The following is a 25,839-nucleotide window of genomic DNA, read 5'->3' as shown; positions in this document are numbered from 1 at the left end:
TCGATAAGAGGCAATAATGTATAAAAAGTGGCTTACCATGCTGGGGGACATCTGCTCATCCTTCCTGCGGATCCAGCTCCCTGCAGCGCGCTGGATGACAGCGGGATGCGAGCTCGTGTGCGTGCTGCAGGAACTAACGGGAGTCTCAAATAAAAGTGAAGACGGGAGGCTCGAATCGTCTCGTACCGCTAAGAGGAAGTGGCAACATCCATATTTTGGAAAAACTTTCCTGTGCTAAATGGGAAGCCGACGTGGCTTTGTTTGTTGAGGTTCGCAGCTGGTGAAGGCTGCAAGAGTGCAGCAAGACAAAGAGCCCCGATGCCGTTGCCTCTGCAAGTGTCGTCCCTATCCCGTGGCATCGTCCCTGTCCCTTGGCATCGTCCCCATCCCATCCCCTGGATGGGTGCTGGGATATTTCAGACCTAAAGGCTGGGTCCTGCATCACTTCCCTTGGCAGTGGCACACGGAGGGCGCTGAGCTTGCTGCCTGTCTCTCACCTCCGAGCTGCGTGGCTCGGTGCCAAACCAGCTGTGCTTTCCAGGCGGCTTCCAGCTTTTTTTTTTTTTTCCCCTCCTGGGTAGGTGAGCCTGGCCTTGACGAGACAAATGCGTGCGCGCTCACGCCTCGGCACTTGAGAATAAAAGGAGCAGTTTCTTATCCATGGCACCGGAGGGAAGCGGAGCGATAAATCCGCCGGAGGTGAAGCTCCGTGGCACGTCAACGCGTGGAGAGGGAAACGCCGTCATCGGTGCCGATGCGATGCCAATGTGCTCGGTGTCTCTTCAGGGTCTGGCTGCTTCCAGGCCACAGCTGCTGTGGGGATTTGTCTGGCCTGCGTGCTGTCAAAATCTTGACTTTGGGGCTGAAGGAGCTTGTGCAGGGAAGGGCAGCCCTCTCCCTTCTTTCCATGGTTTTTCACAGCTGCATCTTCTGCAGTGGCACCCACTGCACGGCTCAGCTGCTGGGGGGTTCCCAGGAGAGGAGCACTTCTGGGAGCCTTTGGAGGCACCAGATGCCGTCCTCCATCCTCCACGGGCACGTGCCCCATGCTGCTGGGTGCCTGCTTACACTCCTCCGCAGCTGAAAGCCTGCGACCAGCTGAGTTTGGGTACCCGGACATGAATGCAGTTGAGGTGGGTGGCGTAAGAAACAGAGGTGGTGTGGCAGAGCCTGGAAAGAAAGGGCACCGGTCAAATGGCCGAGTGCCGCAGTGAGAAAATGCGACGTCGACTGCTTCGTGCTCTCCCTGCTGGGGTTAGACCCACGATGCTCGTGCCATTAAGGCCAGGTTGCACATCTGGAGGTGTGAAGTATTTGCTCAGCTCGGGGAAGTCTGACTTGCCTCGAGCAGCAGGCGCTGCTGGAACTGCACCCAGCCCTGACGGGGAGACGCTGCTCCCCTGAGACAAGGTGGCTGGCAAGTGCTTCTCGACAGAGGTCGTGCCCCTTTCCAAGGAAGGAATAATAACCCCAGGGCTTGTTTCTTCCTGGAGAGGGGTAAATGCAGGACAGCACTTCTCACAAACATGGTTGCAAGAAGGAAGCAAAAGGCCAAGCTGGTGCCAGGTTACACTTAACGAAGAAGGAATGACCTCGTAAGGCGGCGTGAGCGAAGTTGTGTCCTCGCACCTAAGTCCTGTGTCCTCTGCCTGCCTTTATTTGCCTCTAAGGGAGATATTACTCGTGTCTGCAACCCCTAACGCCGGCACCGTTCGTTTTGCTGGCTTACGTGGAGCATGCACGTGATGCGTGAGCTGTACGAGCGGCGTATTGAGCTATGAGAACGTTTCTGTTCAGGTCTGTCCCTTGGGCTGCCTTCCCTGCAGCCTGTGGTGTCCTGCCATCACGGGTAGGCTTCCGTAGCCTTCTAGGAGAACCCCCCCCCCCCCCCCCCTTAATCTGGTACAGACACGTGGCTTTGGAGTCTAATTAGCAACATCTAGGCCTGTTTCAGGGTAACGCCATAAAAAGTCTGTGCTCGCTAGAAAGCAGAACAGCTGTGGCACAGGGTGATGAGAGCCAGCCTGGGGGAGCTCCGAGGCATGCGTGGGGCTGTCCTGTGGAGTTGGTTTGTAACTCCCTGAACTCCTAGCAGGCTTCCAGGTGGATTTTAAAATTATTAAACACAGGTAACAAAGATCAATGAATACCCAAATAGGCTTGAGTTTCTCCCTGGTTCCTTGCTTCCCTCCCTCTCAGCCCTCGGAGTTTTTCCTTCCCCGAAGCAGGGAATTTGTTTTGCAAAGGGAGAGGTTTGGGCTCTGGAGAGTTTATGCTCCTTCTCTTTCTTCCTTTTTGTTTTTTATTGTAATGATGACATATGGAAACTATTTACACAGGAGCATGCTCTGCTGCACTGAATGGAAACGTTGCAGTCCCGGCAGTATCGTTCCGGATGCCTTGTGTAAGCAGCCAGCTGGTTTTGCTTTTTCCTTTTTTTTTTTTTTTTCCTCCTTTTTTTTTCCCCTCCCTCTTTCCCTTCTCGGGGAACGTCTGGGATCAGTTACACAAGTGTGGAAGGAAGCTCTGCCATCTGTGAGCAGCCCCGTCCGCTTGCTCCGTCACGCCCTTTGTACCGTGAACTTGGCAAATGTTTTATTTTCTTCTTTTCTTTTTTTTTTTTTTTTTTTTTTGCTGAGGGAGGTGGGGGGAGATGTGCTGACTAGTCACAGCGGGACTCCGACTCCTCTCCCTTCAGTTCCTCGCGTTCCCTGGGGAGCAAACCCTGCTCCACGCCAGGACAGGAGAGCGTGGCGCACCGAGCCTTGCTCTCCAACCACACTCATTCTTAAAAGCAATTTTGCCCGCCGGCAAAACCTTCCAACATCCTGCCTGCAGGACGGCGAGAGGGAAGCGATTCAGCCGAGCTCCGAGCCACCTTCCTCAGCGGGAAGGGGAAGATGCGTGCGGCTCCGCGGAGCTCGGAGGAAACCCTCCTGCTCGTGGCTCTGCCCTGAGTAATTGGGGAGCGACTCGGGGAGGCAGCGCCGGCTGCCATGCGGTGGAGAGAGCCTCCTGCCATCTACTTGGAGGACTGCGGGAGTCCCGTGGAGAGATCCTCCTACCTCATCGGGCTCCCCACCGACGGTAACCGCCGCCGGGGACGTGCTGCGGCACGAGCCGAAGCGGAGCGGGGCTGGCATTACTCTGTGTCATTGTTAGCGTGGGAGCAGCTGAGGAAATTAGCCGGCTGGAGGGCTGCCAAGCGAGCAGGCAGAGAGACGCTGCTCAAGTCGGTTGTTGTTGTTTTTTTTTTTTATTATTATTTATTACCCAGATGATGCCGTTGCCTCGGGGATGCTAGATCAGCCTTCTGGTACCTGGTGGGGAAGGAGCCCAGCCACGAAACGCAGCTCTGCACTGCAACGTTTCTGTTGTCTGTGCCTAGAAAGATGACGCCTGGGGCAGGCAGGAGGCAAATAGCAGGGTGTCTGGAGTTACTTCTTGTGTCTCTGAGAGCTGTTCACAGGCTTGGTCTCCCTGGGACATCCTTTCTGCTTCAGCTGTGAGCTGGCTGTGAAAGGCAGGGAGATGTTCTCTCTTTTTTACTGCGGCGTAGCTTTTCCCTGAGTTGGTCCTTTACAGAGAGAGGTTTGTCTGTGGGAAAGAAGTCAAGTTTAAAGGTAGTTCGGTGTCTTTGGGTAGGAGCAGCGTTCTGGTGTCTTCTTTAGCCCTGCAAAACTTTGCTGGTTTGTGCTCGGCGTGTTTTGACATCCTGAAACATTTCAGTGTGCTCCAGTAACCAGGGTAGCAACCTCCTGCACGTGTCCCCTTTCCCCAGAAGAGCTGGGGTAGCCAAGGTGTTGGCTCTCTGCTTTTTCACCATCTCCTGAATTGTGAGGGACGACCGACTCTGGGATTTTCTCTCCGCTCTCTCTGTGCTTCGAGTTGAGCTGAGTCCCGTAGGGACCTGCAGCAGCCGGTGCAGTTCGGAGCAAGGAACCCTGCGGCCGTGCCCCAGCCACCGAATGCTGAAGGAGCAGCTGGAGGGGTGCCTGGAGCCTCGTGGAGCCTGTACGTGGTCCTCCCAGCGCCCTGTTAAGCATCCCTCCCACAAAGGGGTTTGCAGTCAGGCTGCAGTCCAAGGGTGTCTCTCTTTGGAACGTGCACGCAGTAAAAGCTTTGCAAAGAATCGCTTTTGAAGAACTTCGTAGAGCTCCCAGTGTAAAGCTTCTGCCTTCTTTGCTGGTATCTTTTAGTTAAAAAGCAAATCCACGACGAAGACTGGCGTTCCAGTTCTGTGGATAAAGAAAAAGCTCCATCATCTGTGTTTATTCCTACCCCCACAACCCCCCCCCAAGACCTGTGCTCATTTAGGGTTTCAAAATAGGGTCTGGGGGAGCAATCGGCCCCGCCGAAACATTCAGCCGAACGTGGAGAGGTGTTTTAAAGGTATGGGGGAAGCGAAGAGAAGCAGGCTGAATGCTGCAGGGTTCCAGCAATCTGCCTGCAGTCTGGAAGGCTTTCACAAACCTCCGATAAGTGCTGTCTGAGTTTGATTAGGGGGTGGGAAAGGCAGCGGGGGCTCTGCCTCGGTGCTGGGGCTGCTGAGCTTGCAGGAGCCGCTACGAGGGTTGCAGAGGTCTGGCGTGGCCTCTTCGCTCTGAGGTTTTCCAGAAAAACATGACCGCTTGTTTAATGAGGGCTGCTTTCTTATAGAGAAGAGGTGCAGCAAATCCTCAGCATCCTGTCGTGGGAGAGGAAAAGAAGCTCGCTGCCGTTTTTCCCCACCTCGTAGCACAGAGAGAGCCAACTGCTCCATCACAGCGTCTGTGCTCGTAGAAAGGGGGAATTCAGCACTTTTGACCTTGCCAGTGCAATCTGAGAGGTACCCTCCTGGGGAAAACGGGGCCGTGGAGGAGGGAAGTCCTGCTGAGAGTGAGAACCCCGGCATGGTTTGGGTACCGAGGGGAGCTCCGGGGAGCTCCAGCACCGGCCTCACCTCTGCGGGGTCTGTGTAGTGCTCGTCGTCGAAGCTGCAAAATACAAATTCCCATCCCAGAAGAAGAAATGGCATCTCTTTGTGAACAGTGATGGTCTTCATGTGTGTTTCATGTGTCTTAATAGCACCGAGGCTGTAGAACATGCACATGAGCGAGTGCTGGAGCTTATTTACATGTCCTGCTCAGCTTTCCCATGACAAGGGTGTTGTGTGCGTGCAGCTATGCTTGGGAGCTGCTTTTTGCAACTGAATTGTATTTCTAAATGGAATTTTTAGTTATGAAACCTCGTACAAATGTTCAGTAAAGCATTGCTTTGTAATGCTTTACTGATGGCGGAGACATCTCAAAGTAAATCTGTGGGATACGGACTGAAAATTAATTTTGCTGTTCCTTCTCATCAGAAGGAGATTGGTGCTTATTTGCACCAAAAAGTGCTGCAAAGGTGCGTTGTTTAATGGCTGAAGAGCTCTGAAAAATGAGGTTTTTCTCCTGGAAATACTGTACTACTGCTGCTAGTACGCCCTGCAGCCTCAGTGCTTACTGCCTCTTTGCAGTTTGACTGGTGATGGTGTTTTAGGGACGTGACAGCACGGCTCTCCCAAGGCAAGAGATCTGCTTGTTGCATTAAATGGGATCCTGTCTCTTTGATGGTCTTCTGGGAGCATTCCCATGTTGAGGTGTTGAGTCTGAGTGTGCCTCTTAAAAGCCCCGATGTGGGAAGGGCCAACCACTGCGTGCACACTGCCAGTTCCTTGGGCACTCCGTTGCCTCTTGATGCCTGTTCCTGCTCCCGCTGCCTGGCGTGTTTGCCTGCTCCCTGACCCATCTCAGCTCGCTTGGTTGTAAATCATTTTCTCTCCTGTTGTCCCGGTGCAGATGGAGGTAGCTATGACGTTAACCACGATGCCTCCAGCCCTGCTGCCGGGGACTGCTGTGCACAGCAAAGCTCTGCCCGCCACAACTGGGAAATGAACTACCAAGAGGCAGCAATCTACCTCCAGGTGAGCCCTGGTCTTAAGTCCATTGTGTGAAAAATGGGGACATATGAAGCTATGATAGCTTTTGGTTATGGGAAGCAAAGAGCTTCAGTCCTGGAGTTAAAAAATAAAAATAAAAAATCAGCCCTTTGCATAGGGATCTACTCAAAGAATAGGAAGATGCAAGTGCCTTCAGATGGGCTCTGGTAAGTAGTTTGGGAAGCACTGAGCAAGCTGGGGCTACCCATCTTCTCCCCATGCTGAGGACTTTGTAGTGGAGAGGTTCAGTGCATCTTTGAGTTATAGGAACACCCCTATTAGAACAAGAAAATGATAATATTTATAATATTGCTGCCTGGTGTAATGCATTAGCTACCAGAGCTACCCTGCTCCTGCCCCACGGGACTGCCAGTCGTGGCTCCTCTGCCATTTTAAAACCTGGGAGGCTTGGACCTTGCTGATACTTCAGCTTATGCTAGAGCAGCATGGACAAGATAATGGTAACCCCAGCCCCTCCTGGGCTTTTGTTTAAACTCACGATTATGGGAGATGTTCTGCAAAGGTTCATTGAGCTGCTGCAGTGTCTGATGGTAATGCACACAGCAGGCTTGGCCCTTCACATGCAGATTAGTCTTGCTGCTGCCTTGACCAATGGCCATAATGACAATGTCCTTGAAACGAAGTAGACATAACTTAAAGAGCGTGCAGATTGTTTATGTGAAGCAGTAGCTGGAGGCAAGAGTGTCTTATCTGAATGCGAGGACTTTGCTGTCCAGCCACGTTTCGAATTGCTTGGCTACCAAGAGGCAGAATTGAGACTATTTTTCATTCTGCAAATGTGTTTTGTCAGGCGTGAATAAGAATGCCCTGCTGATCTAAGCTAGCTCTCCCTTTGAGTGGGGGGGCTTGCGTTTTATGGAGCTTGCTGCTGGGTTTTGTCCTGCCTGCAATCTGGCTCCCTGACCTGGCAGTGTTTGTTTGTTCTTACTCAGAGTGTGAGCTTGCCTGTGAGGCGCCTAAATGAGACACGTTTGAAACCCTCTTTTGAATTAGTCTTGAGAACGCTTCACCTCTTAAAGGAGGTCCTGTTTGTGGATCTTGTTATCCTTTCTGCAATTACAGCGATTCTTCTTTGATGGAAAGATATTCATTCAAAAAGAAAAGTGCGTGTGTGTGTGTGTGTGTGTGTGTGCCTGAGTGTCCCAGCTGGGGAAAAATGTTCTCATTCGACGTTTTCCAAGAGCCAACAAGTTTCCTGTGAGTGGCTTCCCTTGCTTAAACCATCGGCTCAAGACAGAGGAAGCTGCTGGATGGTTCTTCACGAAAAACCTTTTCCGAATTCTCCTCGAGCTAAGCTTTGTCCTAGAATTAAAAATAGCAACGGTGCAGCTGTTTAAAATCAGTTGAAGGCAAACTGTTAAGATGGAGTATCTGACCTTTTAACATTAATTAAGCTCTCTCTCTAAGAGGAAATGATAAATCAGCATAGAGACTTGTTAATTTTTCATGGAGTCTGTCTCTCTGCTCCATGCCTTCGCTGCCAGGGCTCCCAAGCATGTTTTCTCGCAGGCATTCTTCGAGGCCAAGATAAGGAGGAGAGACTGTCGGCCAGGTGCCCCAGAGCTTATCTGTGTGTTTTTCTGCTCTGTCCTGGAGAAGTTTAATCAGAGAGAGCTGCAAACGTATGGAAGCGGTTGCAAATAGATGAGGTGAAGTGTTTGTGCTGGGATGTCGACTGAAGATTCCTCCTGCCTTTGTAAACTCCTTCAAGGCTCTTCCTCGTTCTGGAAAACCTCAAGGGTTTCTGAAGCAGGGGCTGGTGGATATTAACGAGTTCATTACTGAAATGTGCTGATGAACAGAAGGGGATGCCCCACGTGTGTGGAGTTCATTCCTCAATAACCAGATGAATGTCAGGCTGTGAGGTGGGAACAGCCCATTGGGAATTGTATCCAGTCCTTATAGAAGTCTGTTCGTTGGGTGGAAAACTCAAGTGCAGAACTGACAGTCACTAATGCTGTTCTCTTTATTATTCCTCCTGCTCTAGGAAGGAGAAAACAACGACAAGTTCTTCACTCACCCCAAAAATGCCAAAGCACTTGCTGCCTACCTCTTTGCACACAATCACCTTTTCTACCTGATGGAGCTGAGCACGGCACTGCTGCTCCTGTTGCTGTCTCTGTGCGAGGCGCCAGCTGTTCCTATGCTCCGCCTTGGCATCTTCGTAAGTACTTTGGGGCGTAATGAAGAAGTTTGCTTGTTTTGCAGGGGTGGGTAAGAGGAAAAAGGTTAGACATAAAGGAAGGAGGTAGCAGTAGCAGGAAAAAACCCATCTGGCTTGTTCTCTAAATGGGTTGACAGCAGATATGCCAGCCAGCAAAACATCCTTTTTGTTGTTTTTTTTTTTTACCTGATGTGCATAGACCAACTGTGAAAGTGACACAGTTACATTATCTAGTCTGTGCAGATCTTAAATTTTGTAACTGTGGAGAAAAGTGTGGCTTTTGCTTTTTCTTGAGATAGCTCCGAAATCTGTGTGCTTTCACAGGGTGGTTTTACAGTCCTTGTCGTGTTGGTGCTGTTTGTTATCCCAGTGGTGCCACTGCTTCCTAGAACACACCTGGCCCAAGCTGAGAACCGGTTTGCTAAACCTTGTATCCCGTCCTCTTGCTGTCTTGAGGACTTTTCTTTTAACGTGTTTGAGTGAGGTGAAGTTTTGTCTAACCCTCACAAAATGTGGGTTTAGATAAGGGATGCACAAACAGTCGTGTGTCCTGTTGTTGGTCCCCAGCCAGCAGGTGCCACTGTCAGGCACAGCGCTAGGAGCTGTTGCTGCTGGTGAGAGAACCTCCACCTGCTTTTGGAGCTGGGAGTGGCACCCTAAGAGCGTGCCAGGGTGCGGAAGAGTTTGTGACAGTCTTTGGGTTAAAGCGTTCCTCAAAATGAGTCAGGGCTCCTTAAACGCATTTGGATTTTGAGCTATGACTAATACTGAGATCGTAAAAAAAAAAAAAAAAAAAAAAAAAAATAGCATCTTCGTAGTCCAGTTTTGCATCTTTCAACAGAGAAGAGGTCCATCAGCACTGCCAGAAGTTGCTGTTCTGTTCCTGAGCTTGATCAGGACACTCTCTGTGGTTCTCCAGAACTCCTGTTTCAAGAGAAAACTCTTCTCCGTGTAAATTCAGTCTGCCCAGCAGCTCTCCTTCCTGCATTTCACTTAAAAATAAAAAAAATAAAAAATTGCAGTTCCAAACTTTTAAAAAGCATTTCTCCTTGAGTTGCTGGTGTCTTGCCCTTTTGTTTCAAATGTATGAATACATTTTTTATGTCTTTAAGTCCAAAAGCTGTGTGGCTTTCTAGGAAATGCTGGGCTGATGCTGACTAGAGGAATATTCTACAGACTTTAACAAGTACAAAGCAATAAATAAATAAATATACAGACTTTGAAAGCAGAGCACCATGCTAGCTTTAAGAGGGGCCTTGGGTTTCCCCATGTACCACAGAGCTGTGCTCTGAGTTTGACAAGTCCAGTGCTAGAAAAAGGAGGGGTGGAAGCGTGGCCTCTGTGCTTGTAGCCAGAAGCCCAGGTTTAAGCTCTGTGCCCTAACAGGTCCACGCAACCCTGGAGCTGTTTGCGTTAATGGTGGTGGTCTTTGAGCTCTCCATGAAGATGAGGTGGCTGGGCTTCCACACCTTCATTAGGCACAAGAGGACGATGGTGAAGGTAAGCTGTCCCTCTGGTCGTCTTTGTTTTCTCCCTCAGCACCTCTGAGAACCAAAGAACCGCAGTAACTGCTGGCCTTTCTGTAGCAGCATCCCTTAGCCACGTGTCCCAAAGCCAAATGGTTTGTGTGAGGTTTCTAAGCTCTGGGAGATGCAAATAAATGGGTGGTCGGTGAGAGCTTTGCCTTTCCCGAAGGAGACCGCAGCTGTGCCTCTCATTAACCCCCCCCCCCTTTTTTTTTTTCAGACTTGTGTGCTGTTTGTGCAGTTCATCGAGGCCATCGTGGTGCTGGTGCGCCAAACCTCGCATGTCCGCATAACGAGAGCTCTGCGCTGCATCTTCCTGGTGGACTGCCGCTACTGCGGCGCCGTCAGAAGGTGAGCGGTCAGCTGGCTGGGTCTTCTGCTGTCACACCTAGGAATAGGTGGAGGAAAAGCACGCTTTTGGTTTTTTTTCCCCTTCCCACCTGGAGGAGAAAATACGCAAGTTGTGGTTTATCCATGTTTTCTCCTTTTTCAGAAACCTGCGACAGATCTTCCAGTCCCTCCCACCGTTTATTGACATTCTTCTCCTCCTGCTTTTCTTCATGGTGATCTTTGCCATCCTGGGTGAGTTGTGTCTACGGAAATATGGATTTATGATGCTCTCAACCAGTTGTCCAAAAGCAGCACAGACATGAACAATGAATATAAATCTGATCAGATTCAGGGTCCTGCCAGGATCTTCCACCTATCCCACTTCACCCGCAGTCACCAGGAAGGCAGAATGAAATAGAGATAAAACATCTAGGAGATGGGTATTTGATTTTGTAGCAAAGATCCTTTTGACCTCTTCCAGTTTGATAGTTTGATGAGACGTATTAGCAATCACGTATGGAGAAGGCCTTACAGATCCTCTCCTCATGGTGCTTTCTGGTTGCTGTGTGACTTTGCTCTTTGAGAACAGACACTAGTCACCACTGCTTGAAATTGAAACAGACTCGTTGTTCTTTTCCACGTGTCTTCTCACCTCTCCTCTCCGTTTTCTTCTAGGTTTTTACTTGTTTTCTCCTAACCACTCAGATCCGGTGAGTATCACTTCACCTTGAACTGAAGCTTGAGTCCCAGTTTGACCAGTTAAGAACCAAGTATTGCTGTGCAGACGTGGCTTATTTCTACATGGTCGTTAGCTGGTGCTGGCAATGGAAAAAGTGCAGGGGCCGTGGCTGACGAGGCTGTTGGCAGTGTTACTCTGGGTCAACACCTGCTGGCAGGGAAGGCAGCGCATGGGACTTCTTCAAAGAGAGGAAGTCCCACAGGGAACATTCAGGTAGTTGTTCCGTGTTCTTGGTGTCTTAATTCAGGCGGACGGGCCACCTGCTGCTGTCCCCAGAGGAGGGAGTTACTTGGGTGGAAGCTTGGCTGTTTCACACAGTGGCTGTCGAAGTCCAGCAGCCAGTAGTTCCTTTTGTGATGAATCTATAACTTCCTGGGAATGTTACTGCAAAAATGCTTAGGTTAGCTTTCAGCTGTTTTAACCCTTCACATGCCATCTCAGACCTTTAAAAAGGACCAGTGCTGAAGTACCCTTTTCCTAGGAGGCGTCAGGGAACTGTGGAAGTGCCTGTATTCAAGTGTTGTTTTATCAAAAGTAATGTTCATTTTTTTAACAAAATGTAACTGTGAAATTCTGCTTGCATTTTTATCATGCGTGTTTTTTTTAATTTCAGTACTTCAGTACTTTAGAGAACAGCCTCGTGAATCTCTTTGTACTTCTGACCACTTCAAAGTAAGTTCTGAGCTAGAAAAGGATGTCTCTCCCTCTGTCCCAGAAGAAATCTAGCAGAGTCCAGACTTTTTCTGCAGAAATGGTCTGTCTCCAAGTGTGACTCCTTTCCCCTGCATGAGAGAGATTTCCTGGGTTAGCCTGCCTGGGAACAGCTGGTACTTCGTTTTGTTTTAGGACGCTGTGACCTCAGATGCAGAGTTATCTCTAAGCCACTCGAACACTTCATCACTGCGAGGGCAATAAGGGGGAGACAGCTTTATTAGGCCTGGGTCCAAGAAGGGAAAGTTTCTGTTTGTGCTTCTTTGTCAGCCGACAGTTTGCTGTCGTGAAGTAACTTCCTATTCCTCTGCTTCACTTCCACTATCTAGGAGAGGGGGGATAACGACAGTGGGTAAATATTGATCTGCTGTCTGGGAGAGCTCTGGGGATTAGGAAATTAGCAAAGGATGGAATAAATCTTAGGGTGTCATGCTGTAGTACTTCTACACCGGGGCTATACTGCTGTCATTGTTACAAGCACAACCCGTAGCCATGTTACAAATCCCCTTGGCCCATTTGATTTTCGGGATGTGCAGGAAATGTTCTTTCTTTTCCTTTTATCACGCCTCAGTGTTCTTGCTGCTCGTTGCTAGTGTCATGAGAAGCCACGGGTCTTGCAGAAATGTGTAGGTCCATGGATCTGGGTGCACACATCCGTGTCTTGTGCTTTTGCCTACATGGTGGGGAAGCGTAGCATGACCTATTGGGGCACTTAAACTTGTGTCTTTTGGATGCAGTTTCCCTGACGTGATGATGCCATCTTATGCCCGGAACCCTTGGTCCTGTGTCTTCTTCATAGTGTACCTCTCCATTGAGCTGTACTTCATCATGAACTTGGTGAGTGCCCCGCTGAAGCACTTGACTTCCCTCTGCCTGAATTTGGAGTTCATTGCTCAAGTCTCCCCCGTTCCCAAGGGTGCTCTATAATAACCTGAGACCCTTTGGCGGAACAATTCTAGAAATGCCAGCTTTGCTGCAGATAGGAGTCTTCTAACGTTTGACCACAAGGAAGTGAACTAAATCACAGAGAACAGAATGATATTATTATCCTTCAGCCTTTCTCACATTAATATCATGCTTAGAGAGACATACTTGGTTGCACAAAATTTACTGTCCTTTCCTGTCTTAATTATTTATCATAAAATGGCATTTTATTATCTGGGCTTGCCTGAAATGCTTTAAATCAGTTTGAAAGGGAATGGAATTGCTAAGGACGGCAGGACTTGAAGAGCGCTGATACCTGCGGTGTGAGCGTGGCTGCTGTGCTCGCTCTGCTTCGTTCAGCATCTAGAGCAGGGCTGAGACCAGCTCAGGTGAGGATGTGGGCTGTGAAAAATGGGTTGTTGAGGGATTCCGCATCCCAAGGCGAGTGATTTGTAATGGGCTGGGATTTCACTGCTGCTGTGCTAGATGGAGGGTTAGTTTTGATATGTTTGCCAAAGCTCTCGTGGAAGGATGAGTCCAAACAGCAGCCTTCAAAACCTGCTTCCCAAAGAGACTGGGGCATTTTTAGCAAATCTTTTGATACTATTTTCTGTTAGCATATGTGGGATTTAGCCTTACTCTGAAAACCACTAGTGAGTGTTAGGAGACCAGAAATATCTGGGCCTCTTCCAAACAAAGAAGTGGATCAGTGTGTGTGCTTCCTGATCTTTTTTTCATCCTTATGGTCGGTGAGCCCTCACTACCTCTGTTCTGCTTCAGCAGGAAGATTCCTCTTGCAGCAACGCCTCTCCCTGCCTCTCTGGACTGGATGTTCCTGCCTCTTTGAGAAGCTTTTGCTCAGGTAGCTGCACAGAATATGGATCAAAACTTGACTTTCTCTCATCTCTTCTTTCCGCAGCTTCTTGCTGTGGTGTTCGACACGTTCAATGACATTGAGAAGAGGAAGTTTAAGTCTTTGCTGCTGCACAAGCGCACGGCCATACAGCACGCCTACCGCTTGCTCATCACCAAACAGGTACCGCGCCCTGCGGGGACTCTCAGAACAGCCTGGGGTGTGCTGGGATGGGAGCTCAGATCATAATCACCGAGGGCTACCGTTTTTTTATTTGTCCAACTAGTTTTTAATCTCTTTCTGGAGGAAAAAGTAGCCTGAATTTCAGCCCCAATGTGAGACCATGGAAGTGCCTTGATAAATGAGGGAAGCTTGTCCTGGAGTGCACGTGGTCGTTGATTTCTCCTTAATTTCCCCCCTCAAGCGTGGGTCACTCGAATACTTGCTTCTTGAGCACCAGTACTTAGAGGAGGGGTGGGTTATGCATGTGAAGGGACGGTTGAGTTGCTAGATACTGCAGGAATAAATGGTGGAGACAGAATTAATTCATCTACAAACAATGCTTTAAGGGACAAAGCATTGGGGGACAGGGTTGATTTCTTGGTTAACTTACGGAGCAAGAAGAGAAATAAGGCCCAAAAATAACTAACTTTCCTCTAGTAAATTGGTTCATGGTTAGGGCACATTTGTTATATTAGCACTTTCTGAGGAAGAGCTTATAGTCTGAAAATCATGCCAGTGATAGAGCCAGTTAAATATCTACTGTCCTCTCAAAGACAGTAGTTGAACTCTGCTTGGGATGTCTGGCTGGACAGTTTTCACAGGGTGGGGCAGCACAGAACAGCTCTGCATTTGTTTGAGGGTCTGATTTGCCAGGAGAGCTTTCTGATCTCTGTGTTCTGGGATAAAGGCAGTATTTTAAAGTAATGGTTTAGGGTACTTTTCAGGCATAGTTATAATGGCATCTTAAGGTAACGTAAAAATCCTGCTTAAAACAAATTCAGAGTGAGAGTTAAATATTTGAGTGTGTACATGTTTCTGTCTGATGTCCCTGCTCATGACATTTCCTTTTTTTCTAGAGGCCGTCTGGAATTTCCTTCAAGCATTTTGAAGGGCTGTTGCGGTTTTACAAGCCTCGGATGTGCACCCGAGAGCGGTATCTCACGTTCAAAGCACTGAATCAAAGTAATACTCCATTACTCAGGTAGGATGGTCTCACTGCTGCGCCCTGAGCAGGGATGTTGCTTCACACTCTGAAGCTATCCCTCAGAGAGGATGGCTGAGTTTATGGAAGGAAACTGGTCTGGAGTGTGGGAATAGAGTTATGTGCCTGAAAAGATTTCTGTTGGGGAATTAGGAAGCTTGGAGGGGTGGGTGCCCTGAGAATTGAGGGTTTTTCTGCAGGGGTGATGGAGTTCCTGCATGCCCTCTAGTGGATACAGCGCTCTGCTGGCAGGTGCCAGGCATCCTCTGTTTCCCACTTTCCCTGCCAGAACTGAGGAGTGGGAAATTGAGGAGCAGCATTAGAGCCTGCAAGGAGCATTTCTTCACACAGTGCAGCCTCGCAGCTTAACAAGTTTTTGTTATTCCAGCAGCTGGCTGTGTCCCCTAGGGTTTTGTTAATTAAAATCTGGTTCTGCTGGTGCTTTCAGGACTGTCATCCTCTGCGTTATGAGGCAGAGAATTACCATTCTGGTGGGTGGGTGCAGCTAACTCGAGCCAGCATGGAAGTAGAGGGAATTAGAGCAGGAGACCTGCTCGTTCTTTTAATTTGTTCTGGCCACAGACAGGCTCAGATTTCCCATGGAACTCATTCTCAGTTTCCCATGGAACTGGTGCTGATGCTTCTCCTTCAAGTCAAGTGCCATGGAGACATTGAAAATGGCACGAGGAGAAGGACTGAATTCTTAAATTTAGGCACCTAACGACACTGGTAAGAGCCTGAGAATTCCAGCATCCGTGCTTTCAGACACCTAAAAGCATGCAGTTCTGGCTACTGCCAGTCAGCAACCTCTGGCCACACCAAGAAGAGGTCAGTGTTGACTTACCAGCAGTGGCTGCAGCTCTAATAAGGAGTTAATAATTTCCAGGGACTTTCTGCTGATGGTGCCTGGCAAGGATGCTTAAGGATGTAATCAGCTCCAAGGCTCTGATCAGATGCTTCTTTCTGTTTTGCAGTCTAAAGGATTTTTACAATTTCTATGAAGTTGTTGGCTTAAAATGGAAGGTGAGTATTAATTGGGTGGAGAACAGGGGAAGTGTGTCGGGGAGGGAGAGCAAAGGAGGGCACTGGTCAAAGGGAAGGTGGGTGAGAAACAAAGGCAGTCTAAAAGCAGGTGATGGGAATAAGGTGGGTCTCAATCGCTGTATTTTTTGGATGAATATAGCTTTGACTTCTTTTGATTGTGGCTGTTCTGCTTCCAGGCAAAACGAAATCGCGAGCACTGGTTTGATGACCTTCCCCGGACAGCTTTCCTTATTTTTAAAGGTACAGGTTGGGGCTTAATGACAGCATGTATTCAACTAAAGAAAAGCTTTTCTCTGTAAAGACAAGGCTGTCTGAAGGGACTTTTGATGTACCTGTGCTGAAATGTCCAAGGCAAACAGCTTGAGTGGAGGCCTACTAACCAACTCTGTATTCAGAGCCTCCAAGGGAGATTTCTGTACACCCTCCCTGTGCTCTGAGCCAAACCCCAGCTTCCTCAGAGTAAGACACCTCTTAGCAGAAGCTCTGTGGTGAACCAGACCCTGAGGTCAGCGAGGGCTGTATTCCTTTTTCAGCCCCGAGGCTAGCTGTGATGTATGCGTGCTAAATCCAGCAGGGTTTGTATGGGTTTGTTTCTGCATGTTCCGGGCAGTGACTGTGGAGCGGGATTTGTTTGCAAAGAAGCCACTGGGTCCCAGCATGAAATTGCAGCGCTCGTACAGATCAAGTGCAGCTGCTAAGGAGGGGGAAGGAGATGCGAAATAGCCATCGGTGCAGTCTGCCTTGCAAATGTGACGTCTCCCATGTCCCAAGTTTCCTGATTGAATGTAGCCACTCAGAAATAAGAACACCAAAACCAAAGTCACAGGTATGCTGGTGGGAAGCAGTTAGCAGCGTCCTGATCCAAACACACAGCTGCTGTAGGAGCCCTGTGGATTTCTTCTAACGCACTCAGCCCTCCCTGACAGTGTGTGTCGTTTCAAACACGGGCAGTGCTTCGTCAGCTGTTTTTACCTCTGTCCACATCACAAAACTAGTGCATAGAGGCAGGGGGAGACATCTAGATGGTTAAGGATAGTGAGGTCATTGCCACTAAAATTCTAAACCAAATTCCACCTTGGTCCCAAGAAGTAAAAGTTTCCGATCTACTGATCTGCTTAGCTTCTGTGCTGAGGACTGATGTGAAAAACATCTCCAAGGGGAGGATAGAGGAAGCTGTGTGTGAGGTACGGAGGACCGCTTTAACATTCGTTTTGTCGTACTTCCCTTCATGCAGGCATCAACATCCTCGTGAATTCCCGCGTGTTCCAGTACACCATGTGTAAGTAGCAGCAACAAACTCTCTCTCTGCCACGCTCCCTCGACCTCATGGGTCAGGGGCACTGTCTGTGCTCAGCCCTCCAAGGATATAGCACGGTGGGGTCTGGTCTTTGGTCTGAGCTATGGTTCCTCTACAAAATTTGGAATTTGGGTGGAGAGGTAGGAAAAGCGTGCTCACACTGACAGCTGCTGCAGCTCTTGCCGTGTTGAGTCTCCTGCAGAGGCTCGTTGGTTCACTTCTTCATAACTTACTTGTGGGCTGACTGTGTAGGGATCGACTCACTGCGTTGGGATACGTTGGCGGTTAGCTTTCACAAGCCTTGAGGTTTTTATCTTGCAGCCGAAGGATGCTGGATAAGGAACTGCCTTGCCAGGCAGCCTTCTTGTTCTGCGTGCACTTGAGAAGGTGTGAGCATTGTTGCTGCTGGAGGGATTGCTTGGCAACTGCTCTGCCTGGGAGAAGGATGCTGTGCCCTGCTTCTCTTGAGGAAGAAGGGTGCTTACTCGTGGTGCTCCTCGTTATGTTCTACACGGTCTCTTCCTACTCAGTAATTTGGAGCTTTTTGAACATCGGAGGAGACAGATTTCTATAAATTAGGGTGCTAAGCTAGAGAGAAGAGAGGAGACGAGGACATCTGAATGGAAAGGGTAAATCCTGCACCTTCAGCTCTTGAGGTTTGAACACTGGGGAGCAGCAATAGATCCAAGCTGATGGGGGCTTTGCATTGTTGAGGGCCTACTGGTTCTCAAGATCTTGTTCCAGAACTAGGATGAAGCTGAAATATTTTGCCATGTTATTACTTGTGTATAAAATAATTCTTGGTGAACAAATGATTGAGCATGATTCTGGTCATTGTTTTAGTTCTGTTTGCTTTAGAAGACAGCAGTAGTGCATCCGTTTAACAGCCTGGGAAAAGCCTGAGTAGAAAGTTGTGACTCTTCCAAGTTATAGGTTCAATTTGGTAGCTGAATTGGAAACACTGCTGCTCGTCCTACATTGTACTTTTTTTGTTAGCCTAGGAAGTAGTAGTCCTCTGATCCAGGAGTGGTTTTGCAGTGGATTTTTACTTTGTTTTCCAGATACTGTGGTGGCTGTGAATGGAATTTGGATTCTTGTTGAAACCTTCATGCTGCAAGGTAGGAAACATTGCAGCTTGCTGTCTTGACTATGATGCTGGGTGACTGAATGAAGGGGAGGCTAGAAGAAGTTCTTCTTGTGTCTTGCAGGAGGGAATTTCTTCTCCAGAAACGTCCCGTGGAGCTACATAGTCTTCCTCACAAGTAAGCAGGTGCCACCCAACAGAGCAGTCTCATTTCGTAATGAGTTGGGAAGGGAATAGGCAGCTCTGTTCCCAGAAGATTGTTCAGTTTGAAGTAAAAACAGGTGTACGGACTCCATCTAGAACAGTCCTGTGTCTGGCAGGGATTGTCAGCATACACGCAGACCCACGTGAGCGCTGCTGCACTGCTCTACAGCTCCCTGAGCTGCTGCAGCCAGGGGTGCCTTTGTGGTATTGTTTATTTTGTTCAGGTTTTTAACATGCACGCTTACAGAGCACTGCCAGGACAGAGAGGGCAGTAGATGGCTCCTCTTTGAAAGGATCTGTCCCTGCAGGTCAGGCCTAGGCTGTGGGATGGATGCTGGATTTGTTCCCCTGAGATAAAGGAAATACCCAGGCAGGCCTGAATTTACTGCACAGCTCTCTGGCCTTTTGTGTGGGAGCTTGTGCCTGAACATTTACAGCTTGTTAGCCAAGTAACTGCTTTGTAGAGTGCCCTGAAGAGAAATCACCTTGAATACAGGAAAATGTGTTGGTTTCGAGGGAAAATGTTGCCTTTGGCATCTCACCAAGATTAAGGTCCTGTACTCAAAGGACCGTGCGTCTTATGCAGAGGGCGAGCCTTTGCACAAGCCCTCCTTGTGATGCTGCTTATTTCCGTTCATGGCTCTCATCTCGTTTTACAGTCTATGGCGTGGAGCTGCTCCTGAAAACCACTGGGCTGGGGCCTGTTGAGTACCTGTCTTCAGGCTGGAATCTGTAAGTGTGCGCTGACACTCCGAGAGGTGATGAAAACTGAAATGTTAGAAAGGCTGGCTGCTGAGATGAGTTCTTAGGCCTGTGGGTGAGGCTTCTGGGCTTGGCCTTGTGCGTCCTGTCAGGCTGGAGTGGCACCGAGTACCTCTTCTCTGCTGAAATATTAGTGATATATCACTGATTCCTTTTTTTTCCCTCTTTTTATTTCCAGCTTTGACTTCTCAGTCACCCTGTTTGCATTCCTGGGGCTGATGGCGCTGGCGTTTAACATGGAGCCGTTCTACTTCATCGTGGTCCTGCGACCTCTCCAGCTGCTGAGGTGAGACGGGGAGGCTGTGCGGGGAGCGCGGAGAGCAGGTGGGGAAGAAAACAACCAGGTTTGTTTGCCATCGGTCCAGCTGGGCACTGAGCTCCTTACCAGGAGGGGGCAAGGATTGCTCTGTGGGTACATGACCATGGCACGACCAGGAATTGTAGGGTAATGAGATTAGCCAGCACTATCAAAACCCAAGATAAAATCTTGGGATGGGATATGAAACCCCGTGCTTTGGAGCTTAAGCTGATCTCTAATAGAGATCAAGGGATTTACCAGGGACAGATTATCCTGTGTCTGCCTTCGTGGGGTTCTTACACCTCCTCTAAATTGTCTGATGCTGTTCAGAGAAAAGCTCTTCTGTGAGGTGAGGCGGTCCCAGCCAGTTTAATAATTTCTACTGAATTACCAGAAATTACAGTTTTCAAAGGATACTGTTTTCTGGGGTGAAGTACAACCTTGCTCAGCTGTATCTCACCCTTTAAGCAAGGCTGGGGCCTGTAACCTCTCTGCAGCTCAGTGAGATGGGTCTGATTAACCCGCTCTTTTTGAGCTGTTACGGAGATCCATGGCTCTCAGATCCATCTGTCAAGGAGAACGTAAAGCATTTGAGAAGCGAAATATTGTTTTATTAAAGGCAAGCTAATGTAGTTTAGCTCTTCAGTGAGGATTTAAACAACAGTTCATGACACTCGAAGGTGGGGGGGTGGGAGGGTGGAAATGCTTTGGCAGGGGAGCAACAGAAAACCTACGTTTGGCAACTGTGCTGCTCTGTGAAGGCCGAGGGATTTGCCAAATCTGAAATTAGCAGGCACAATGTGTTTTTTCTTTCATCAATTTTTACTGGGTCGTGGGGTAAACACAGAAAAGCTTGTGTCTAGGGAAAAGAGTGATGAATCCTAACCCTGTGCATAGGACTAGTTTGGGCTCTTACCACTTTTTTATATAAAAAAAAAAAAAACTATTTATGCTTCACGCTGCGTAAGCAGATGTGGGCCTTTCCTTAAGATTTCTTAATCCTGTAAACCCTTACTTGGATGTGCCATAAACATCCAGATGAAGCAACAGGACATTGTCAGATGAACAGAGACCACTTGAACTAGTGTAGATTGTGTGGATTTAGTGTCAGGAAACCTTACCTGATCATTAACCTGGGAGATACAGAGAACTGTGATACTCTTTTTAACTATTCCCAACAGCTTTCAGTGCATAGGTTAACTTTTCTGGCTTCTCCTTTCAGGCTCTTTAAATTGAAGAAACGCTACAGGAATGTCCTGGACACCATGTTTGAGTTGTTCCCCAGGATGGCCAGGTACTGACTTACTCTCTTTGCCCCCTCTCTGCCTGCTGCTGTCCAAAGATTAGTGTCTAGGGCTGGAATCGGGACGAGGACCTGCCAAACCTTCTAAGGGTGTTTGTGCTCAGACCTGTCGATTGATTGTTGCTTGATGTGCTGCTGAGGCCGCAGTGTGCTGGTAACCTTCCCATTTTTTGGAGCAGCAAGAAACCCTCCTGGGATGCCTCCTTTTTTTTTTTTTTTTTAATGTTAGGAGGATGACTAAGAGTTGATGTTGTCTAGTTTTTCTCCCCCAGCTTTTAGTGAGAGGGGAGACCTGGGTGGGAGGAACATTGGCACAAATATGCTCAGCCCCAGCTGTCTCACTGTCTTTGGTACAGCCACTCTAGAGCATTATTGTTAAATGGTAGGGCATTGGAAGGAGCTTGGTGGTCGAGTGTTAGCTAGAGAGCCTTGTTCTTGGTGCTGTCCCTGCATCCAAGGATGTGGAGAGGGCAGAACCAGGGTGTTGTGGTTTGTTTTTTGTTAGAAAAACTGTGGAGAGAAGTTTGCGTAGCTGAATACAAACTGGGAGAAAAACCGAGCTGTTCTCTAGTTTCTTAGAACATCTCTCTCTCTTCAGTGAGTGGCAAGCTCCTTGTCCAAGGACTTCATGAATGAAAGCACAAAGAACTGCCGGGCAGTGCTGGCAGAGGGTTGTGTGGGGGTTTCAGTGCTGCTTCCCATCTCTTAGAAATTCCCTCCAGAGTAACTAGCCTGTGACTGTGTTTTCCCTCCCTTACTACTGTGTTACTGAAGAGTTGCTCTTTGTGGTTTTTGCCTCCAGCCTAGGTTTAACCCTGCTGATCTTCTACTACTGCTTTGCCATCGTCGGCATGGAATTCTTTGCTGGTGTGGTCTACCCGAACTGCTGCAAGTGAGTACCGCAAATCCGTCCCCCCTGCAGTGGGTTTGGTGCAAAGCCAGTAGTAGTGCAGTTATATCCCCAGCTGAAGAAGGGGCTAGAGAATGGGTCTGAAGGGAGCTCTGAAGCCAAAGCAACACACTGGGAAAATTTAGGGGAGATGCTTCGCTTCTCTAGGTAAGACTGGATGAAATTACTTTCACGCTGCACTTGGAAAGGGAGAGATTTCTGTGGAAGATTTGGCTGCTTTCTGTGAGATCTGTAGTTCACCTCAGGTGGTTGCACTGGTAGAATTTTTTCCAGGTATTGTAGCTGGGAACTCTTGGAAACATCTGCTCTAGAGTAAAATTGAGATTTTCATCTACGTGACACCAGAGTTGCTGTGCCAGATGTGTTACATATTTAGACCTCACTTTCTACAAGATAAATTCACCTGGTCTTGGAAGCTGAGCTGTTCTGTGCCCTTTGCATCTTAAATGATGGCAGACCACTTGGAAATACCAGGCTTTAAGGCTGTGAGCCAAGGAGTCTGACTAAGACGTTCAGTTTCTCTGGTCTAACGTTTCCTGAATGATTACCAAGACACCCTGGGCTTGTGCTGAGCTGTGAAGGAGAGAGGCTGTCTCTCAAAGAAAGAGGCAAGTGTTGGCCAAGAGGTGGAAACTACCACCCAATTCAACACCTTCTAAGTGTTTTGGTATTTATTATCCTGAGATTTTTTTTTTCCATCTTCTCTTCTCATTCTTTGTCCTGCTTTCTCCAACCAGCACAAGCACTGTTGCAGATTCCTACCGCTGGGTGAACCACACGGTTGGCAACAAGACGGTTGTGGAAGAAGGCTATTACTATCTCAACAACTTCGACAACATTCTGAACAGCTTTGGTAAGGGCAGCTTTGTCCATAGCAAAGACTCTTCCTTAGTGCATCTGTGTCCCTGCAGAGCTGGGTGGCAGGACTGCAGTGCCTGGGACTCTTACGGAGAGATGTCCTAGTGCATTTTGGGCACTCAATATTCTTCTCTTCCTTTTTTGGACAATGTCAGCTGAGTCATTGTGTCTTGTCTGCTTGCTTTGCAATAAAGTCGTCTCTTAAAAGACAGTGTGAAGCAAGCAAATCTGTTTTGACTGGTAATCAGACCAGGCTTCCAGAGATGTTTAAGGAGGTCTTTAGGTTACTACTCATCCAAAGAGCCAGCAGTAATGCTAATACATTTCTTTAAGTCCAGTGGTGGAGATTGATTTGAATATGGTTACTCTTCATTACTTTTCTTAACGCGTGAGCAGAGGTGCTTATCTCCTGGGGATTTCAGAGGTCTCCGTGCTCTGTTGTGGAAAGGGTTAGGTCTGTTTCTGATTCTTAAGAAATAAAGATTAAGCCATGCTCCTGGTTCTGTGGGTCTAATCCCCTTTGTCGTAAGTGGGAAGATGCCAAAGTGCTTGCAGTGATGAGGGCCTGCATTCTGCATCTGGATTTGGTGCCTGTATTGGAACTTGCCGTCTTGCCTCTGTTTTTTCTGTCAAATACCTTGTCTAAGATTCATTCTAAAACAAGCGAGGTTGGGTAAAGCAATTGTCTTTATTTTTTCTCCATTGTCTGCAGTCACCCTGTTTGAGTTGACGGTTGTCAATGACTGGTACATCATCATGGTAAGTAAACCTCAGCTACCTCGCCTGCCCAAGCAGCACAGGCTCTTGCCAGATGAGCTAGATCTTTTCATATTATCACTGCTCTCTTCTCCTGGCGTTTGGAGAGGGCAGGATTAGTCACCTGCTGTTGTTAGGTGTTTGTTGCTCTTGATCACGGGGTGATATTTGACCTCTGTGACATGCTACCAGGCATGTTTTCTTGTCGAACTTGACCAGCCTTCAGGCTGGGTTTCACAATCCGGACAAATGAAGTCACGCTGTATTCCAGCTTATCACCCTGCTGTCCAGGCTGTGTTCTCTTAGCAGCAATGGTTCATACAGCCAGAGGCCTTAAATGCTCCGTGTGCTTGCACGTAGGAACATAGCTTTTTACCTTCAGAGGCAGGTTAGCTGCAAGAACCAGCTGGAGCACTGAGTGTTGTGCAGGCAGTCCCTGGGGCTAGCTGTGGAGCCATGAATTTGAGATGGATAGTTCTGATGCTGCTTTGTGTCTGTTGGCAAGCGTTCTTGTTGTGTGCACTAGTGACTTTTTCCCCTGTCTCCTCTAGGAAGGGGTGACATCTCAAACCACTCACTGGAGCCGCCTGTACTTCATGATCTTCTATATTGTGACCATGGTAGGTGTTTGGAGATGCTACGTATGTGAAACTGGGGGGATGAGGACGGGAGACAGCTTTTACTGTGTTCCAGAGGGAACTTCTTTCCCTAAATGAGGACAGCTTTGCTCCTCTACGTAACGTCTTCCGGAAACATTTGAGTCTACGTCACTTGCAGAAAGTTGAATTTGTGGGCATTGACACAGCTGGTGCTACACAAATCTGGGCCTCAGGGTGAGGACTGGGGCAACAGAGTCTTTTTCTGTCCCCTTTGTGGTTCACTGCCACCAGCTGACATGCAGGTAGATGTGCGAACTGGGACAGAGGAGCTTGGAGCACCAAGAGCTGAAGCACGGCCCACATGCTCAGCTTCCTGTTGAACTGGGGGGGCAGAACGCCACAGCAGCAGCCTCCTGATCTTTTTCTTCTGTTGTGTTCTCTCCCAGGTGGTGATGACTATCATCGTGGCATTTATTCTGGAGGCTTTCGTCTTCCGCATGAACTACACACGGAAGAACCAAGACTCAGAAGGTCAGAACCGAGGGCTGGCCGACCCACAACATCGTGTTTCCTCTCTGACTTCTTAGGAGAGAATGGGATAGGATTGCATTTTTTTTTTCTTTTTTTAGCCTGACTTCCTAAAATCATTCTTATGCTTTTGTGTGATATCTCTGTCTGGCCTTCCAGTTCTGCCCTCATTTCCCCCACCCTGCCCTAGCATGTATTTATACATACTTACATATATATATATATATATATATATATATATATAGCGTGTGTGTTTGTGTGAACTTCAGCTACTTGAGCTGTTTCAAACAGTAAGTCTATGCACATTTTGTGGGAGAAATGTAGGAAACCTTACAGCAATAATGTAGCAAAGCTCAATCTTCAGACCTTACGGAACGAAAGGTGATTTTTTTTTTTCTTCCTCCTTTTAAAATCAATTTCTCTCCCTTGCGCTCATACACACCCGCACCAGGATGTGTCTCTCCAAGTGGTTCATCCAGCTTTTGGGCACCAAGAAAAAGGTGATTTAACAGCATTCCTTGCCGTGACACGGAGAAAAAGGATGCTGCCTATCCAGTCCTTTCCACATCTCCCAGTGGTGACCATGTGCTGGTTTTGGACGTGCATTTTTGTGCCCTTTAAGAGCTGACTGTGACTGGGCTCTCCATCCCATCATACCTCTCTGAGTCACCGTGTTTCCTCACTGTCCTTTGTCTCCTGAGCTGGGCGGCTGAAGCTGCATGTAACTTAGTGACCTGCTAATCTAGGTGCCATAAACACATTAATCTCTTACAGTCCTTCTCCTGCTGTTCCTTTAGGTGATCTACACCCAGACTTTTCTATTCAGTCTTTATGCAGACTAGTCTTAATAATTCTTTACAGTTTTCTGCAGGGAGAAGCTACAGCTACTGCACTTTCATACGTTTAATGCCAGGGAATCTTCCCTGTAGAAAGACGTGGTGGTGGCCCCAGCCACAGGAGGGGCTTTGATTCGCCCCTCATCTTCCTTAGGTGCCAGAAGATCCAAATGTGTGGCACAGGCCAGTGTGAGCCAGGCATTGTTAGCTGCAGAACACTTTTCACTGCAATCCCTCCTGCTCCCATTCTGCATGGTGCAGTGAAAGGTGTTTGTTAGCACTTATCTCGAGCTGCACTGGGCAGCTGAAGGCCGAAAGGCAGCAATTAGTGTGTGATTATTTGTTCTGCTAGTTAACTTGCAGGTGAGCAAAGAGTGACAAGACTTTAAGGTACTGAGGAACTTGATGTTTTAAAAGCTGAGAGATGCCTGCTGGCCCTACACGCCAGTTTTTTTTCTTCCCTGCCCTGTTGGGGGACAAGGACATACGTATTCCAGTGAAGATAACTTTTCTTCCTGTTTCTTTTTCTTGCCTGTGCAGAAGACAATGGCATTGTGCTGGAGAAGGAGATCTCCAAGGAGGAAGTGGTCGGGATAATTGAGCTGTACAAGCGGAGTTCAGCTGCCCCTGAAACTGCTCAGCTGCAGAAAATCGTTTTGCAGATGGACAAGTATGGGGTAAGAGGAAACTCACTGCAGGTTCTCTGCTTCAGGGGAGGGAGGTGCACCAGGGCCACAAATACGTTGTTGCTATCTTCTAGAGGGAAACTGACTGGATAAAGCACATCTACTTTTCTCCAGGGAAGCCAGTGCCTTGTAATTCTCCTGCCCCTCTCTCTGTGCCATCACGCACTTAGGCACAGGCAGTCCTGAAGCATTATGCAGCAATACGTTCGTATTGATTCCAGAGAGCAGCTGTCCTTTTCTCTG

The 25,839-nt window shown here is 48.3% G+C and overlaps 1 protein-coding gene across 4 annotated transcripts in view; it reads left to right on the top strand.

Annotated features, from left to right (window-relative positions):
- TPCN1 (two pore segment channel 1) overlaps positions 1-25,839 on the top strand; it is a 42,684-nt gene that overhangs the window by 12,524 nt on the left and 4,321 nt on the right. For 2 of the 4 annotated variants that reach the window (XM_050714201.1, XM_050714200.1), the window contains exons 3-26: positions 5,820-5,944; positions 7,968-8,144; positions 9,531-9,644; positions 9,891-10,021; positions 10,164-10,252; positions 10,676-10,710; positions 11,353-11,411; positions 12,188-12,287; positions 13,294-13,410; positions 14,307-14,431; positions 15,406-15,454; positions 15,652-15,715; positions 16,710-16,754; positions 17,834-17,890; positions 17,981-18,034; positions 18,720-18,792; positions 19,001-19,108; positions 20,343-20,414; positions 21,226-21,315; positions 22,071-22,186; positions 22,904-22,950; positions 23,499-23,567; positions 23,993-24,077; positions 25,451-25,587. In XM_050714201.1, the coding sequence (XP_050570158.1) occupies positions 5,820-5,944; positions 7,968-8,144; positions 9,531-9,644; positions 9,891-10,021; positions 10,164-10,252; positions 10,676-10,710; positions 11,353-11,411; positions 12,188-12,287; positions 13,294-13,410; positions 14,307-14,431; positions 15,406-15,454; positions 15,652-15,715; positions 16,710-16,754; positions 17,834-17,890; positions 17,981-18,034; positions 18,720-18,792; positions 19,001-19,108; positions 20,343-20,414; positions 21,226-21,315; positions 22,071-22,186; positions 22,904-22,950; positions 23,499-23,567; positions 23,993-24,077; positions 25,451-25,587 (2,138 nt within the window). Of the gene's footprint in view, positions 1-2,339; positions 2,405-2,513; positions 3,088-5,819; positions 5,945-7,967; positions 8,145-9,530; positions 9,645-9,890; positions 10,022-10,163; positions 10,253-10,675; positions 10,711-11,352; positions 11,412-12,187; positions 12,288-13,293; positions 13,411-14,306; positions 14,432-15,405; positions 15,455-15,651; positions 15,716-16,709; positions 16,755-17,833; positions 17,891-17,980; positions 18,035-18,719; positions 18,793-19,000; positions 19,109-20,342; positions 20,415-21,225; positions 21,316-22,070; positions 22,187-22,903; positions 22,951-23,498; positions 23,568-23,992; positions 24,078-25,450; positions 25,588-25,839 lie in introns of those variants that run through there. The other 2 variants (XM_035556814.2, XM_050714202.1) reach the window with 2 other exon arrangements.

This window comes from Cygnus atratus, chromosome 17 (genome assembly GCF_013377495.2).
Source record: "Cygnus atratus isolate AKBS03 ecotype Queensland, Australia chromosome 17, CAtr_DNAZoo_HiC_assembly, whole genome shotgun sequence".
Classification (NCBI taxonomy): domain Eukaryota; kingdom Metazoa; phylum Chordata; class Aves; order Anseriformes; family Anatidae; genus Cygnus; species Cygnus atratus.
The sequence above is the reverse complement of the archived record's forward strand: the minus strand, read 5'-3'. Positions and strand labels throughout refer to the sequence as shown.